Source organism: Scyliorhinus canicula, chromosome 8, assembly GCF_902713615.1.
Source record: "Scyliorhinus canicula chromosome 8, sScyCan1.1, whole genome shotgun sequence".
Classification (NCBI taxonomy): Eukaryota; Metazoa; Chordata; class Chondrichthyes; order Carcharhiniformes; family Scyliorhinidae; genus Scyliorhinus; species Scyliorhinus canicula.
Window position 1 is genome coordinate 43320545 of NC_052153.1, and position 15689 is coordinate 43336233.

At 42.4% G+C, this 15689-nt stretch overlaps 1 protein-coding gene across 1 annotated transcript in view; it reads right to left on the minus strand.

Moving 5' to 3' along the window:
* Positions 1-15689, minus strand: part of LOC119970207 (prolow-density lipoprotein receptor-related protein 1-like) — a 31042-nt gene that overhangs the window by 4646 nt on the left and 10707 nt on the right. Inside the window, exons 8-23 of the mRNA XM_038804454.1 lie at positions 13805-13979; positions 13148-13355; positions 12087-12206; positions 11030-11143; positions 10344-10514; positions 9913-10128; positions 8409-8638; positions 7743-7872; positions 7477-7658; positions 6473-6659; positions 5140-5355; positions 3734-3917; positions 2719-2920; positions 2480-2641; positions 1404-1604; positions 145-679 (exon numbers count right to left, since the gene is read on the minus strand). Coding sequence (XP_038660382.1) covers positions 145-679; positions 1404-1604; positions 2480-2641; positions 2719-2920; positions 3734-3917; positions 5140-5355; positions 6473-6659; positions 7477-7658; positions 7743-7872; positions 8409-8638; positions 9913-10128; positions 10344-10514; positions 11030-11143; positions 12087-12206; positions 13148-13355; positions 13805-13979 — 3233 coding nt within the window. The remainder of the gene's footprint in view (positions 1-144; positions 680-1403; positions 1605-2479; positions 2642-2718; positions 2921-3733; positions 3918-5139; positions 5356-6472; positions 6660-7476; positions 7659-7742; positions 7873-8408; positions 8639-9912; positions 10129-10343; positions 10515-11029; positions 11144-12086; positions 12207-13147; positions 13356-13804; positions 13980-15689) is intronic.

A 15689-nucleotide genomic window follows, 5' to 3' on the forward strand; every position in this document is an offset into this window, starting at 1 on the left:
AAGGTTAGCATTGCAACATATTTACCACAATAAGCGGTTATTTGCTCAATAAGCTTTAATGCCGTTGCAAATTGAGTACTGGCTTTTAAATAATAAAACACAGCAAACTGTTGGATTCAAAATTGTTCCAGCATCAACACTTACCCAAGTCAATCCAATAAAGCCTAGTACCAGAATCTGCAAGGAATAGCCCTGTAGGGAGGTGACATTTTTTCCACAGTACTTTTCGCTTCTGCCCATCCATATTTGAACATTCAATCCTTGGACCATTTCTCTGGTCTTCTGATCCCCAGTCAGCGAAGCACATGATACCAGTAGGTGGATGTAATGCAAGGGAAGTTGGACGGTAGAGATTCTCTATCAGTACAAGTCTGTAAGAGCCATTTGCAGATGCCACTTCAATTACACCAGGGAAGCTGGTGATCCAGTAGAGATTACCACTCAGCCAGTCTACACTTAGAGATATAATGTCATTAACCTGGAAAATCACTTGATCAGAGGATACATTGGACCCCAGTATAAATTTTCCAATGAGGCCTTCCTCTGAATCTGCAAAGTAAACTAGCTTGTCTTTCCAGATGAAATCTGCTGAAGACACTTGGTTGTTTATCAGTTGGTGAACATAGTGTTCTGGTAAAGCCTTCAATCCAGTATCTGGCTGTAGGTGCTTCAGGTATACCTGGGAGGAAGAAAAAAATTGAATTACAACAAATTGAGGATATGCAACAAACTCAACTTTTAAGCACTGTAATAAAGAATGGAATGCCTAAAATTGCATGAAGTAAATGAGGCCAAAGTCATGAGAAATGCAGTAGTGAAGATCTGAACTAACAAGTACATAAACTGTTAGGTGTTGGACTTGAGCTGGGGGGGGGGGGGGGGGGGTGCAAGAGCGAGAGCCAAGTTTATTCTAGGATGGTGGCAGTGGCTTATCCCTGCTGCCTCACAGCGTCAAGGTCCCAGGTTTGATCCTGGCTCATTGTGTGGAGTTTGCACATTCTCCCTGGTTTTTGTATGGGTTTTGCCCCATAATCCAAAATGTGCAGGCTAGGTGGATTGACCACATTTAATTGTCCCCAATTGGAAAAAAAGTGTATTGGGTACTCCAAATTTAGATTTAAAAATGTTATTCTCGGATTTGTGCAGCCTATCCTTGAGGACCCAGGTCAAAGTGTGGAGTTTGCACATTCTATCATGTATGCATGGGTTTCACCCGCACATCCAGCCTTCACTGATATTAGAGTAATTGTAGGGGGAAATAAAACTAGGCAAGTCTGGACTAATAGTTATTATATTGCAGTTCAGATGGACTATTTCCTACAATTGCAGATGTGACTACAGCTATTCAGGTCATCATGTGGTCAAGATAGATGCTATAGGTTTTTAATATCCTCAGTTCTTACCAGAGTAAGAACAGTGGGAGAGATCACAAGGAGAAAAGGCTCATCAGTTGATTTCATGCAGGTCACACCATCGTCCGCGAGCAACATGCCCTGCCCACATCGGCAGCTCCCCTTCAATCCAGGGCCTAACAAACAGAAATGCTTACATCCCATTTTGTCACATTGACTCAATGCCTGTGGCTGTAGAACCTCATGCATCACCTGTAGATAGTAGAAATAGAATATGGAGAGAGAGGGAGAGAGAATACAGTTTGCTTTTATTCAAAATGTTATCTTTAGCATTACTTCGTTCATATCAGGATTACAAACAAATACACCCAAGCTCAGCAATTGCTACTTTGAAGCTTGAAATGCAGTCCAATTGTAAAATTAGCTTTTGAAAAATTAAAAATTCCCTCAAAGTTGGAGAAAAACCATGGAAAGACTTGGGAATCTGGGATTGGTCAAGGGGACACAGGATAGCAGGTTTTGGTCCAAGGTGAAGTGACCTCTGGAGCAATGCATAAACAGTCAATTATTTTATCTAGCCCCACGTAGCCACAGAAAAGCTAATAAATCAACCTAATCAGCCCAATAACTCCTCATGCACTGGGGGGGGGGGGGGGGGGGGGGGGGGTGCTGTGACATTCCATTCCATTGGAATTTGGCAAAGAGAAACAAGCAATTTGGTACTCATGCCTTGAACAGTACTTAACAATGGATAGTACTTGGAACCAGTGGACTGGGATGAAGGTTAGCCACATACTGGTCAACTGGGTATAGTGGCAGTGGTCAGCACTGCTTCCTCAGCATTAGGGACCTCTGTTCCATTCAGACCTTGTATGGGCTTCTTCCAAGTGCTCCACAGCCCAAAGATGTGCAGGTTAAGTGGACGGAGTGTGAAATTTTCCCTGGTGTCTAAAAAGGTAGGTGGTATGACAGGGATGTGGGGACACTGGACCTTGGAGTTAGTGCTAGGCCAAATGGACTCTTCTGCACTGCAGAGATTTCTGAAGTTGGCAGTTTTGGCATATAGAGATTTGTTACCCATTAAACCTCTGGCTATCCTCCCCCATATAATTAAATGAAAACACTACCTTTAATCCATATGGTTGAACATCACGTTTCAAGAGGACAGTCCTGTTCTTTCCCCATCTGTCAGTTTTTTGAACAGTCCTCAATTCCACATCAGACCAGTAGATTTCATCCTCAAACACAGCTACAGCAAATGGTCTGCGAGTATGCACAAGCTGGAACAGCTGTTAGAAAACAATGTTAATTCAATTTCATTTCATGGTTGAGTGACAATTAGCAATTTAAAATTTAAATTCCATACCTTTATATCTGTGCCATCCAAATTAGCCACACCAATACAATGTAACTTGCCATCAGCCCACAGTAATTTCCTGCCAATCAGGTCAAGAGTCAAGCTAGTTGGCCAACCAAGCCCACTTTTAACAAGGAGTTTCCTGTTTGTTCCATCCATGCCTGCTCTCTCAATGTGTGGCTCACTTCCAATCTCAGCCCAGTACATTAGTCTACATTGTAGAAGAACACAAAGATTGACTTATATACACATGCTAGGATTCCTCAATTTCAGTCTTAGGCAAGCAACTTTCAACACTGCTACTCTAGATTTATTAAAAGTTAGACCTTCCTCTCCATAATGATTAACTGTCCATGATCCCAGATGGACAGCTGTTGGGATGCCAGACAGAAAACACTATTTTACAGATAGGGATATGCTACATTATTAACTTACAATAGGCTATGAAACAATCCCAGCTGATGTTTATCTCCCACTCAAACAGCCATCTCTAGTCAATCCACTTTTAGGCTAGAGTACTTGCTGTTGTGGTTTCAAAAAAGGCATCTTGGATAAACCATAGCTGGCAGATTGTTGCCTGTGTCAATGTGCCAGCTTTTCAGGAAGATTTTTCACATGCAAAAATCATTTTAACTGAGGCACAAAATGTGCAGCTGCTGGTCTGTTCACAGATAGATCAAACTGATTGACCATTAGCCCAACTTCACAGCAAATATTCATGGCTGGAATGTGAGATCTTAGTTTCACAATACATTGCATTTCTCCATAAAGTCCAGCTGCCCTTCAAACCAAGACTTGCAAAAACATTACTGCAGTAATCACATACTAACCCATGCATACTGCACCAATTACATCAGAAACATTCACCACACCATTAAAATGGAACAGTGTTGCGTAAAATTTATATACTAGCCTAGCATCAGCAGTGTGGAGTAAAAAATTGTCTTGCATCACCAGCTCCAAGATTAAACAATATGCAGGCATGAATTTGCTTCTCCAACTTCAAATTTAATTAAAGTCTCACCCATTAAGTGGCTGCAGAACCAAAGAGTGAGGTTGGCCTATAGCAGTGTCAACTACAATAGTAATATCCCGAGGTCCATTCCATGCAAGGTCCAAATTGGCTGCCAGAATACAACCAGCAACTCCATCAGTCCAATAAAGGTGTCGGCCTACCCAGTCCACAGCTATACAGTCAGACTGGATTCCTGCAGGGCATAGAAATGAATTTAGAAACACGTAGAATGTTCTTCACTCTGCTTGGGTATTATTGTTCCCAGAAGGACCATTTGGGTGATCTTCAGGTTTTACTACCAAAAAGCTTCAAGTAATCAGTTAAACAAAATATAAATCAGAACAGCCATTCAGCAGTGTCAATACCTGAACAAACCTGTACCTTATGCTGTTCCAGGCAACAGTTGACAATTGATGAATACCCTTTTAAGTAGCTTTCCTACACATCATGGGCTTGATCTATCAGCCTCACTTACCTGATTCAGGATGAGAGATTTACCAGCCTAGTCTCTCAGATCTAGATCCTGTCCAATGAGGTCAGGAACCACATTTGCATAATCAGGTGGGCAGTCAACATGGAATATGTTTACTCCATCCAGTGCCACGAGCAGGTGCTGGTTTCTGCAAACATGGGCAGGCATATTGGCACTGGGTTGCCCAGAGATCAGGGGCCCCTGGCACCATGCCTAGAAATTTAGCGGAGTCATCTTTAATAGTCGTCATTTCCATTAAATCACACTCCACAAGTCTGAAAATTTAAATGCCCAAAGTCTCTCCATCCAGGTGGTTCTAGCCTCATCAATTGGGAAGCAAGTCACCTCCTGGAATACAAAACTGAGAATGCATCTGCAATCCCATTAAATAAATCAGTTTTGTTTAAAATAATTTTCCAAATCCACCACTGAACATTTGCCTCAATTTTACAGGATATCTTTTGGTAACCAGGTCATCATTCTGGAGCTTCAAGTGCATATTTGTTTGAACCAAATAAAGTTAAGAACATGACTAAATGCAGAGTGACATCAAACAGGGCAAGTAGCCAATATTGAAGCATTTAAATCAGCAAGCCAGGAATAAAATTTACAAATCTTATTTTCCAGGGCTGAGCTTACTGCAAGGAGGCTTCCCAATGTAACCCGATTTCAGATACTGTAAAGTTACCAGGAGAGATTTTACTGTAAACATCCAGCCATTCATTCTCCAGAGCTAACCTTGTTTCCAGCATTTGTTTTACTAGGAAATAAACCTTTGTAGGATAGTGGAATCATGCAGACCAAGTATTAATTACATTTGAGGCTCTGGTAAAATTGTAACCCACCTACACAAACACTGGATGATGCATTTCTAGATTTAGTATTCTGCTTTTGGTCTAATTTGATTGACTAGAGTAAAGCCAGCTCAATTTTAAAAACTGACCTTTGATGAGTGTTCCCTTGTCTTGTTGATTTAGCTTCATCCACTTTATACTTTCAGAATAGGTGTCAACCCAAAAAACTACTTTCTCCTTCTGGTCATAGTCCATGGAGAGGATAGCATTTTTTGCAATAGCAGGAAGAATCTCCTTTTTAGCACTGTGCAATCCATACAACACAATATCATGGTGAATGGATACAAGAAGAACTGGCTCAGCACCTACATTTAGAATAGAAAGGCAAAATTATGAAGCATTTCTGTAAAAACCCAAGCCCCATTTGTACAAGTCCAGAGATATGCAGGCTAGGTGGATTGGCCATAATCAATGTGTGGGTTGTGTGTTGCCTTGCATTAGAACAGTAGCAAGGTGATCAGTCTGACTGGCAGGGATATTGGAATCCAAACTTCATTCAGAGGAGAAAAACCAATGAGATCAAGTGGAGTATTAGCAGTTTCCTTGCTCGACCTGCCAATTAACTAATGACCAAGATACTGGACGTAGCAGTCAATTCATTGAAAAAGGGCAGGGCATTTGCAGTAATACCAAAATTAGAATCAGACCACAATTGATTCTCGCCAATGTGGCAAAATGTTAGATAGCTGGTCTGGGGACATTTCTGCAAATGGTATGAAGGCCAACTGTTGAATTGCAAGTGGGAAAAGCAATAACATATGATTGGATACATAGGCAAATTGTGGATACTGGGCTAAACAAAGACTGTTGAAGTTTAGAATAAATGGAAGTGCAGTTTCATATAGCAGATGACTTTGTTTTTTTCACCTGCAAAGGGATTGGGCACTTATGACAACCTCATTGAAAACTTGGCACAAGTGAAATTTAACATCCGGCCTTGCCTGCTTTCCTGGTCAAACTGATATGATTGGCCATTAAATGGTGCAATCTGCAAGGTGTTCAGCTTCTTGAGTGAAAACCTCAAGTGAAATAAACTAATGCAAATCTTGCATCTGATCAAACAAAAAGACCTCCACATGAGGTTTGGCTTAGTCATTCTAACAAGGTATTTCTGGCATTAGCCTCAATTTCTTTTTTTTTTTTAAAAACTCAATTTCTAGTAGCTCAGTTGAGATTAGTCCTGGTGCAATCCACCCCAACCCTCAGGTTTTTTTGCTTCATCATCCCATGTTACATTTTTAGCTGGGACATGCAAAATCTGTTCCTTTTGAGCCCCACAAAAGGAACATGGCTTAGCAGTATCGGAGAGGTTCCTGTTACCAAGGCAGTTATACTTCCAGGGACATTGAACCGGAACCAGAATTTAGTGGAGTCTTGGGGTCTAAGAGTACTTCTGGCAAGGAGAGTCTAGACTGTTCCTACCTGTTACTTTACAGCTGTGTCCATCATTGTGAAGCAGAAAACCAGTGTGACAATTGCAGTGGTATGTTCCATTCATATTAAGACATATTTGGCTGCATGGTCTGGTTGGTAATTCTTTACATTCATCAACATCAACACACATTGACAAGTCAGTGATAAGTTTAAACCCACTCTCACAGCCACATTTCTGCAACAAAAAAAAGTTATAGATCAGCAAGTTTCCCCCAATTCAAGTTTCCATGAAAAATGTGACTGCCTCACATTACAATATTCAGCTTTAGGCCTGGGGGCAGAGTTAGACAGATTTGCCAGTGTGCACATCCGAGAGATGTATTCCCATCTCCAGCAGGCATTTCTTACAGGAAGGAGGGCCTAAACTAAAACATCTCCCAAATGGAGGCAGGGACAACACAAAATGACTGTTGGATTGGCAAGTGAGATACATCTTATTGTGACTCCACAGCAGTACCAGCTGTCTCGTCAATCAGATAACAGAACGCATGAGCTTTAATGGTTCTGATTTTCTGAATAGAGAAAAAGAAAGATGACCAGTCGTTAGCATTGCAAAAATATTCAGGTTGGGCTCGTCATGCAACCAGAATGCTTGATGTTCATTCACCAAATCAAACCTATGGAAAGCTTAAAAGTGTGGACAAAGTAGCACTACAATCTCTGGAGAGAAGCTTTCCCAAGATCTTTTGCACCAGACAAATGGTGCAGTCTCCTTAGCAAGTAAGCAGAGGATGAAAAAATACAATGAGGAGGAAAATCCCAATTGTCCAAAATAAAGTGTGTATCCAGTCTCATTTGCAGGAGAAATCTGGACAGAAGATTCAGAAGTCACCTACACACCCACCAGCACCCTATCAAATGCCCTAAATGAACATATTTGTCATGAAGGACACAAATATCCAGGTGTGGTTTTGTATTAGTCTAGGTAGAACTCCATGATTAAAATTCAGGTCATTCTACTGGGATTTTGCCTCCCTTCACAAAATACTTACAGGTCCACGTGGTGTCTTGTAACACATGTGCGTACAGTTTTTGCAGTTCTGATTACAGCTTCCACCCTCATCTGAACCATCTGCACAGTCATTCTTCTCATTACAGACCAAACTCATGTTGATGCATTCTGACATAGTACATTGGAATTGGAATTCAGAGCTCCTGCATGGTCTTGGCTGGCCTGTTAAGGGCAGAAGTTAATAAACGGATGCCTACACACACTAAACAAGGCCAAAGTGAGACAAGACAAGATCTTGATACTCACAATTAATCTCATCACTGCCATCTTTACAGTCTTTTTGTCCATCACAATGCCAGAAATCTGGAATGCATTGAGTGTGGTCTCCACACAGCCACTGAAATTCTCTGCATTTGACTTCTGAAAGTTTGCAGTTCTGAGAAGAGGAAAAAAAAAGTGAACCCAAAATATTGGAGGACAATGCAAACCCATGAATTGCTCATTTGTGGAATAAGCAAGATTGACCTGGTGCCATTTAACTGACCTAGATTAACACGAAAATCTAAAATTTAAGGTATTCTTGCTCCGCTGTTTCTTAATGGTTTGGGAACACCAATTAAAAATCTTCCTGGACAGCTTCAGAGTCATTCCTTGGCACCCCCAGAGATCTGTCATTATTGCTGTTGCCCTGAATTCTCTGGCCATTGAGAGTCTCTTCCTTCAGCAGTGACCACCTCCCTTGGGTTTCCTGGTGGCTTCAATGGGAAATCCCATTGACAAGTAACCAGAGTAGAGAATTATACTGCCAGGAGTGTGCTGCTGAGACAACCCAGGAGTGGGCCAGCTCAGCATGAGGTGATTCAGTTTGCTTATCTGCACTAGTTAGACTCATGTGGCTAAACAAGGCAAATATCATTAGCTCCCATTTATTTTGCCTGAAAAGCAAGAGGCTGATGCAAGGCATTTGTTTACCTGTTCATCCAGCCCATCTTCACAGTCAGTATAGTCATCACACCACCACTCCTTTATTATGCACTCCTTACTGACAGGGCACATCACCTCATCAGGCTTGCAAGGAACTTTCTTTGGTTTTGGACAGTTGTGCTCATCAGAGTGATCCCTGCAGTCATATTTCAAATCACAGCGGAAAGCTAAAGAGACACATTGGCCATCACCACAGCTGAAGTCATCACTGCCACATCCTAGATACAAACAGAAAAACTTTTTAAAACATGAATAATTTCCCCACAGGATAGCAGCAAATAAACACCAGAGATTTACTGAACACCAACAGAGAAGGTTAGCATTTTCAAAATGTTTTATTGTACAATAGGTTATTTGGACCCAATCGCTGGAACCAAGTGTCATCTTGGGTGTCTGGAGGACAGCTATGCGCTCACAGCTTGTACAGCACTCCATGCTGAAAATGAACCCCTACTCACTTCTTTCCATTAGTCTCTTGTTGTGAACAAGAGCAAGCCCCCATCAATACAAGCATGGCAGAACACAGACCTGGTCAGGCTTCTTTGATGCCATTGATAAGATATACAATGGCATCCTGTTAGTGAGGGGGTTAGAAGACCAGCAGCAGGGCCAGCAAGGCTGCAGTCAGTATGGGCAGCATGACTAGAAGGACCATTGCCCAATGTCAGAAGACCAACCTCTCAAGCTGCAGTTCCCATCCCTCTCCTGGCATCAGTTCCACCCAGCAAATCTGCCCCACCCCCCCTCCCATCTGATTAGTGCTCATCATCAGAACACAGGCACAGCCCCTTCATGTACAGTACCCACACAACCACCTGCTATGGACTCCCCAAGGAGAAGTGTGCAGTTCGCACAATGCCCTCCTGCAGGAGTGGATGGCCCTTTGCTGCTTATAATGGGCCAAGATGGGGGCAGAGCCCAGAGGTCAGAGTCCTCACCACCTATGAAGAGCAGGCCCTGGAAATAATGGGCTTGTCTGAGGGGAGCTGTCACTGGGTTTGGCCTGCACAGTTTGAGTATCCACTGCCCCTTCATACAACGACATGTCTCAAAAGAGAGTTGTGCATGTCAGAAAATGATTCTTCCTGCACCGACAGGTGTCCATCTTCCACCCAGAATAGTTCTCCCTTTCACTTCCCCCCCCCCCAGAGACCACCACAAGGAGAGCACCATTGAGGTGTCACAGTTGTCATATCTTCCACCAGTGCATAGACACCTCTGGAGGGCAACATTAGTGGAGGGGCTTTTGAGGCACAATCTAGTGAGCTCCATAGTTGTTGATGCTCATCAGTTGGAGGCAGGATGATCGGGGGGGGGGGGGGGTCAGAGGTTTGCTGGATCCCTGTCAGATGTAGAGCGTTGGACAAGGTAGAGCTGATGCGGATGATAGGATACAGGAGGGGATGTCAGCAACATTCAAGCACATGCACAGCCAATTGGAGAAGTGCCAAAGTCTGCAGGTGCAGGGAGAAGTAGAACTGGTTCAACTTACCACATCCAAATTCATCAGTTTCATCACTACAGTCATGACTGCCATCACATATCCAGTCCAAAGGAATACATCTCTGGTGATCATCACACCAGAAACCACAAGTGTCTGTCACTTCCATGCAGTTAATTTCATCAGATCCATCTGGACAGTGCTCAATTCCATCACAGCGTAGTTCCCCCTGAACACAGCTTGTCCCAATTAAACACCGAAATGAATCTGAAGGAAAATGAAACAGCCTATGAAAAAAATGAAGCCCTTGAAAAAGTGAATGAGATGCCAATTATTGGCATAATCCTTTTTGCCAGAGATGCCAATTGTCCTGCATTTTAGAGAAAAAATTGCATTGTATCCAAAAGGTGGCGAGGTTCAGTTTTGTGGCTTCTCATTTTAGGAAGCAGTGATTGGACAGTCTCAGAACAGTGGCTAGTTACCTGGTTCATCACATACATCTGAACACCCCGTCTCATCAGACCCATCAGGACAGTCTTGGTCACCATCACATTTGTATTCGAGGCTGACACATTCGGTTCCATCGTCACAAAGAAAGAAGGTACGGTCACACTGCAATGTTGAACTCGGGTCCTGCTGAACTTCCCAAGTATCTAGAGAACAAACAAAATCAAAGTCAATCTGCACCCTGGAAGCAACTGCACCCAGGGCTACTGTATTTTAAAGAAAAGCTAATCCGACAGTTATAATACAAACAGCACAATTCGTATGGCTGACCAAGTTGGCTTTCAGAGAAACAGTTGGCATAACGGTTCTGCTTTAAAGACTCGAGAAAGGTAGTTCAGATGGTATAAAAATCAGTTGTAGAACATGTGTAGGTCAGAGTCATCTGCAAGTCTTTGACTCAACCATTTAGATGATCCAGTGGACCATTGGCAGCTCTCCCCTTTCGAGTGGACTAGTGGCGATTTAACCAGAGGGTCACAACACCTCGAAAGGGGCAACACACAAATAACCTCAGCCAGTACAGGAATTGAACCTACTAATGCATCACACCGTCCCAATTTCAGAACATGGCTGCTACAACAATGGAGATGTCCAGCACACGTCTTTATAGTTGACAAGCCAGTGTCCAGCACCAGAAAAATTAGATTAAGAGTTTACCTACCTGGAGAACAGTCCTCATCTGCTGGACAAATGCAGTAAACCCCATTAGTGTGTTGCACACAGATGTCATATTTTGAACAGCCTCCATTGTTAATTGTGCACATAGAACGGTTTCCTGCAAGTTTGAAGAGTTACATCTATTATTACTCAAGGTGCAGGAATTAGAGACTTGAAAAGTATGAACTGGAGCATGGAAGGTTGATCATTTTGCTTTCAGTTGAATAGGAGAAACTATGCTTCAAATGCAAGTGAATTATGCTGTAGAAAGAAACAGCACTGCTACAAATACAGGAACAATTTAGAATGAAATTCCTATCCAACAGCTGATATTAGAGAGACTGATGCAAAAAAAAAGGAATGGAAATGCCAGGAGATAATTTTAAGCTCATTTGATGCACAAGAGGTAAAGTTGATCAATTGAATTAGAGACCATTTTTTGCTTTCTGATGAGAAAAATGGATGCTCAAGTCTTTCAGATATCTGAAACAAATGGAAAGCCATCTTTTAAAAAGGACAGCAATCATAAAAAGGGTACAGAGGTAGGAAGAGGAAATTTGTACTCTGCAGGGTTCAGTGCTTGGACCAAACCTCTACGAATAACCTACTTATTACAGTCAATATGCAAGCCTGTGCCAAAGTGATCCTGTGACAGCTGCCATACTGCTAATAACCTAAGGCAGAAATGCTAGGAATGGGATTGAAGTACAGATTGGCATTACAAAAACATTAGAATATATTTCATGGTTCAGAGGGAATTGGTTTAGGATTGTGTTGGAAAGCTGGCTGGTATGTCTCATTAAAAAAAAGGCTAGATTTAGAATAGGATTAAGTGCACAAATTGCCACATTTATAGGACCAGCTTGAGCTGGGGTCTTTCTGGCAACCTAATTTTTTTATCCAAAAGAGATTGGTACTATAAAGTACTAACTATATTAGTTATTAAAGAAATACACTGGCATTTCCAGTAATCCTTAAACATGCACAACTTATTGCATGTCAAATTCAGGCAACCCATTTTATAGTTTCAACAAACATTACTCAATATGGTATGAATTTACCGTCACATCTTCCCGATACTAGAAATGTTCCTCGAGGACAAGCACACTTGTAGCCTTTAATGTTCACTGGAGAGAGCAAGCATATATGGCTGCATTCTGCGTTTTGACACTGATGAGTATCTACAATTCCAAAAAGAATAATTTATTTAGTGACAGGAGAAATGGTCTCTTAACTTGCTTCAAATGAACTTGCTTCAAATGAAAGTACAAAAGAAAAATGAGATGTTCCAAGCTGTTGTTAGTGGGGCATCTCTACCTCAATGCAAGGCCAACATGGATTTACATTCCCATTTAGATGGACTTACAGTCCATAGATCAGCCCAGTTTTCCTAACCTGACAGGGTCAGAGTTCACAATGGTGGAGTGCACAAGTTCATGAGGGCTTAAAAAAGCTTGAAGCCGGAGGGAGGATCTCCAGGAGGCAGCATTGAAAGTCAATGGCATAGCTGGAGCTGCAGACCATTGTGCCTACTTAATAGCTGGCAAATACGTTAAAATGGGCTTCTGTATGTTGTGTGAAGCTCCATCTTAGATGACCCTTCAACTACTCACTGGAACCCAAGGTTAAAATTCAGCACAACGTCAACAGGACAGAACATTTTTTTGGTTGGAGTGAAGTGTGCACATTAGTATAGAAGTTGCAAGTGATTCCAGTTCAGAACATAGGAACACCTTCACTTCAAATCTAGTTGTGTGCACGCCTCAGGCCGAAGTACCTATCCTTTAATAAAAGTAAATTCTGATCTCGTTACTTCATTCCTAGCTTTAAGAGATAGCTGCTTGAAAATTAGGTAGTGTTTGCTCATTCCCAGAGCAGCTGACCATGCAGCAACACAATATTGGTTTATGGCGAGCCAGAGACACCAAAGTTCAAAGTGGGGTCAATGCCCATGGGCAACATGAACAAAAATAATAACAGGAGGCAAGTCATGGTTTTGACGGAGGAAAACATTTGTAGAGATATGGTTGGTAAAAAAAAAAGAGATATTGTTTGAAGTTTCTGCCTGAAATATACATTTTCAGATTACAGCTATGCATGGAAAAATGAACACCATACTTACCTTGATGTTGATGTGTTATAGCCAGTATGGATACTAGTGCAGGTTCTAGCAAAACCTCCTTCTGTCTTTTGTAGGACGTGCGTAGCACTCTATCTGGTTCCGACCAATAGAACCAGCCTTCAAATGTTGAAAATCCTCGAGGTTGTTTAATGTCCAAGCCAAATAATGAGAATCTCTCACTGCCATCTATCTTGGCCGTTTCAACAGACTTTAAAATGTACAAAACAAAGTGTTAATTCACCAGCTTCTAGACATGCACAGCTAGGATGTTGCTTGTAGAGGCTGCACAGGAGATAATTACTACTATTTCTCTCCTCCCTCCACTCCTCAAGATCTACCTGGAAAATCACCACATGATCAAATTCTCAAAGACACTGGACTAATACCTTCAATTCTCATGAGTATCACCTATCAGAAGATGGCCAGCCTGTAGCTACAATGTGAAGGGGAATGCTCAACAATGCATTCTTGGTCAGTTCCTCAAGCACACAAACAAGATTGTCTAGTAAAGATTTATTTAACTGCAAGAGAGCATTTGTGGACTACAATTACTGTCCACGAAGCTAGGTTTTGAACTACCTAGCTGGAAAGTTGTATCCCCAAAATCTCCATCACATCTGCCTACTGAGTGCCCCAATGATGCAGGAGTGTACTTACTTCATGGTCTTTATTGAACCAGTAAAGTCTCTCCACTGGGTAGTCAAGAGTCAGTCCAATTGGTTTCACCGAATCAAAAACCACAGCTATTTCTCTTCCCGAGCCATCCATTCCAGCTGTCTCAATGTGCACCTTGGAGTACATATTGTCTCTCTGGTTTACCCAGAACATGCGACTGAAACAAAACAGCACACATTTACTCCTGGGCTTTTGCTGCAAGATTCTCCTACTTTCCTCCCACCAAATCGCAAAAATTACTTGTTCAATTCTATTGAAAATCATTCAAATGCTTTTAACAATCCAATATACCATTTCAAATAAGGCTTATAGAATTAGTCAAAGTTGCACCATAATTACATTGCCCTCCATTTCTTTTGAATAAAAATGGTTACATTCAAATTGTTGGTTTAAAAATGTGGGTGGCACTCTTCAAAAAATCTTTTGCTACAAAGCACCTCAACCATTTCAATAGAAGGCTCGCTCTTTCAGAGAAAGGAAAAAGGTCTCATTTTAGGCAAACACTAAGGTACAAATTAAATGAGCATGCAATCATAGGAGGCTGACCAGTTTATCCAACAGGAGGCAACTAGTTGCTGCCAGTAAGTATTTCCAGCATTTCATTTTCCCCAGAGCCACTGGCCAGTCTGCTTCACTCTCCAAATCCTGTAATTGTTAACAACCTCAATTATCCGCAGCAAAGTGTTGCTTGTTCCAACAAGCTTCCCTCCCCTCCAGAGAAAGTAATTGACCACTCAGCTACTCATCCCACCACACTTCATTAAATTAACATTTAATATCCAAATTGACAAATGGAAGTGTAGAAACACTTGAAATGTGAACAGCATTAACTGCAAAGTTGTTACCCTGGTCAAATCAGGATATTTGCATACCCGACTGATTTTTCCATCAATTACATTTTTAGAATACGCAATTGGATACGGCAAGATTCTCTGGCCTCGCTGCAATTGCTTGAGCGAATGCACAATTTGATATATAGTGCAAGATTCTCTGGCCACATTGTGCTCTTGCTTGAGGAAACTGAAGGCTAGCAGCCAAAACAAGAACCAGATCGATTTGTGATGCAACCTATTCCTGCAGGTGAAATTGGGATCCTACTGTAGCACGACAAGAAGCCAATTATCACCACTTTTAAGCCCCATTTCGTATTCAATACTTTGTGATTCAGCAGATTCCCCAGCAAGTTGTCATGCTGGCGTCAATTAGTACTCCTTTACAAACCTGGCAGATGGGCTTCTGCCGAGAGCAGAGGTGGTGAGCAGCCATCTTTACTTACAGGCAGAACCCAGGGGCACTGGGCTTTCTACTCTTGCTTGGTCAGTGTGGGGCACCCTCCTCTGGGAAGCTGCTCCACCTCATTAACCCCTGGATCCTGTATACCTGTTCCAGGGCCAACCCTTGTCCCTGCCCATCTGCCCCACCAAACACCCATAAGCCAACTGCAGAGGCCTCTTGCCATGCAGCTGAAGGCTATTGCTGATAAGGAATTGCCAATCGTAGAGCACTTCATTGCCTAGCATCCCAATCAGACTGCAATGCCTGGGCACTGCCAGACAAGACCACAGATGTAGCAGCCAACATCTAAACACCCAGGGGATGGGACCAATACCTGGTCCATGTGAAGTTGTGTGGGTCTGTTGTGGCAGGAGTGCATGGCTAGGGCGTTCCAAGTGTGGGATCCACCACTATCAGTATAACACCCAATTCCTTAGATATTGAATGCAGTGGCAGTATTTTGGATGCCACAGAACACACCCGGGTGGTGCAAAGGCCAGGCTGCCAGATCAGGGAGGAACCCAGAGGGGGAGGCCTGCAATGCCCCAGGGGGCACAGGCATCACTGGCCCTTGCTGCACGAGGCTCTGGTG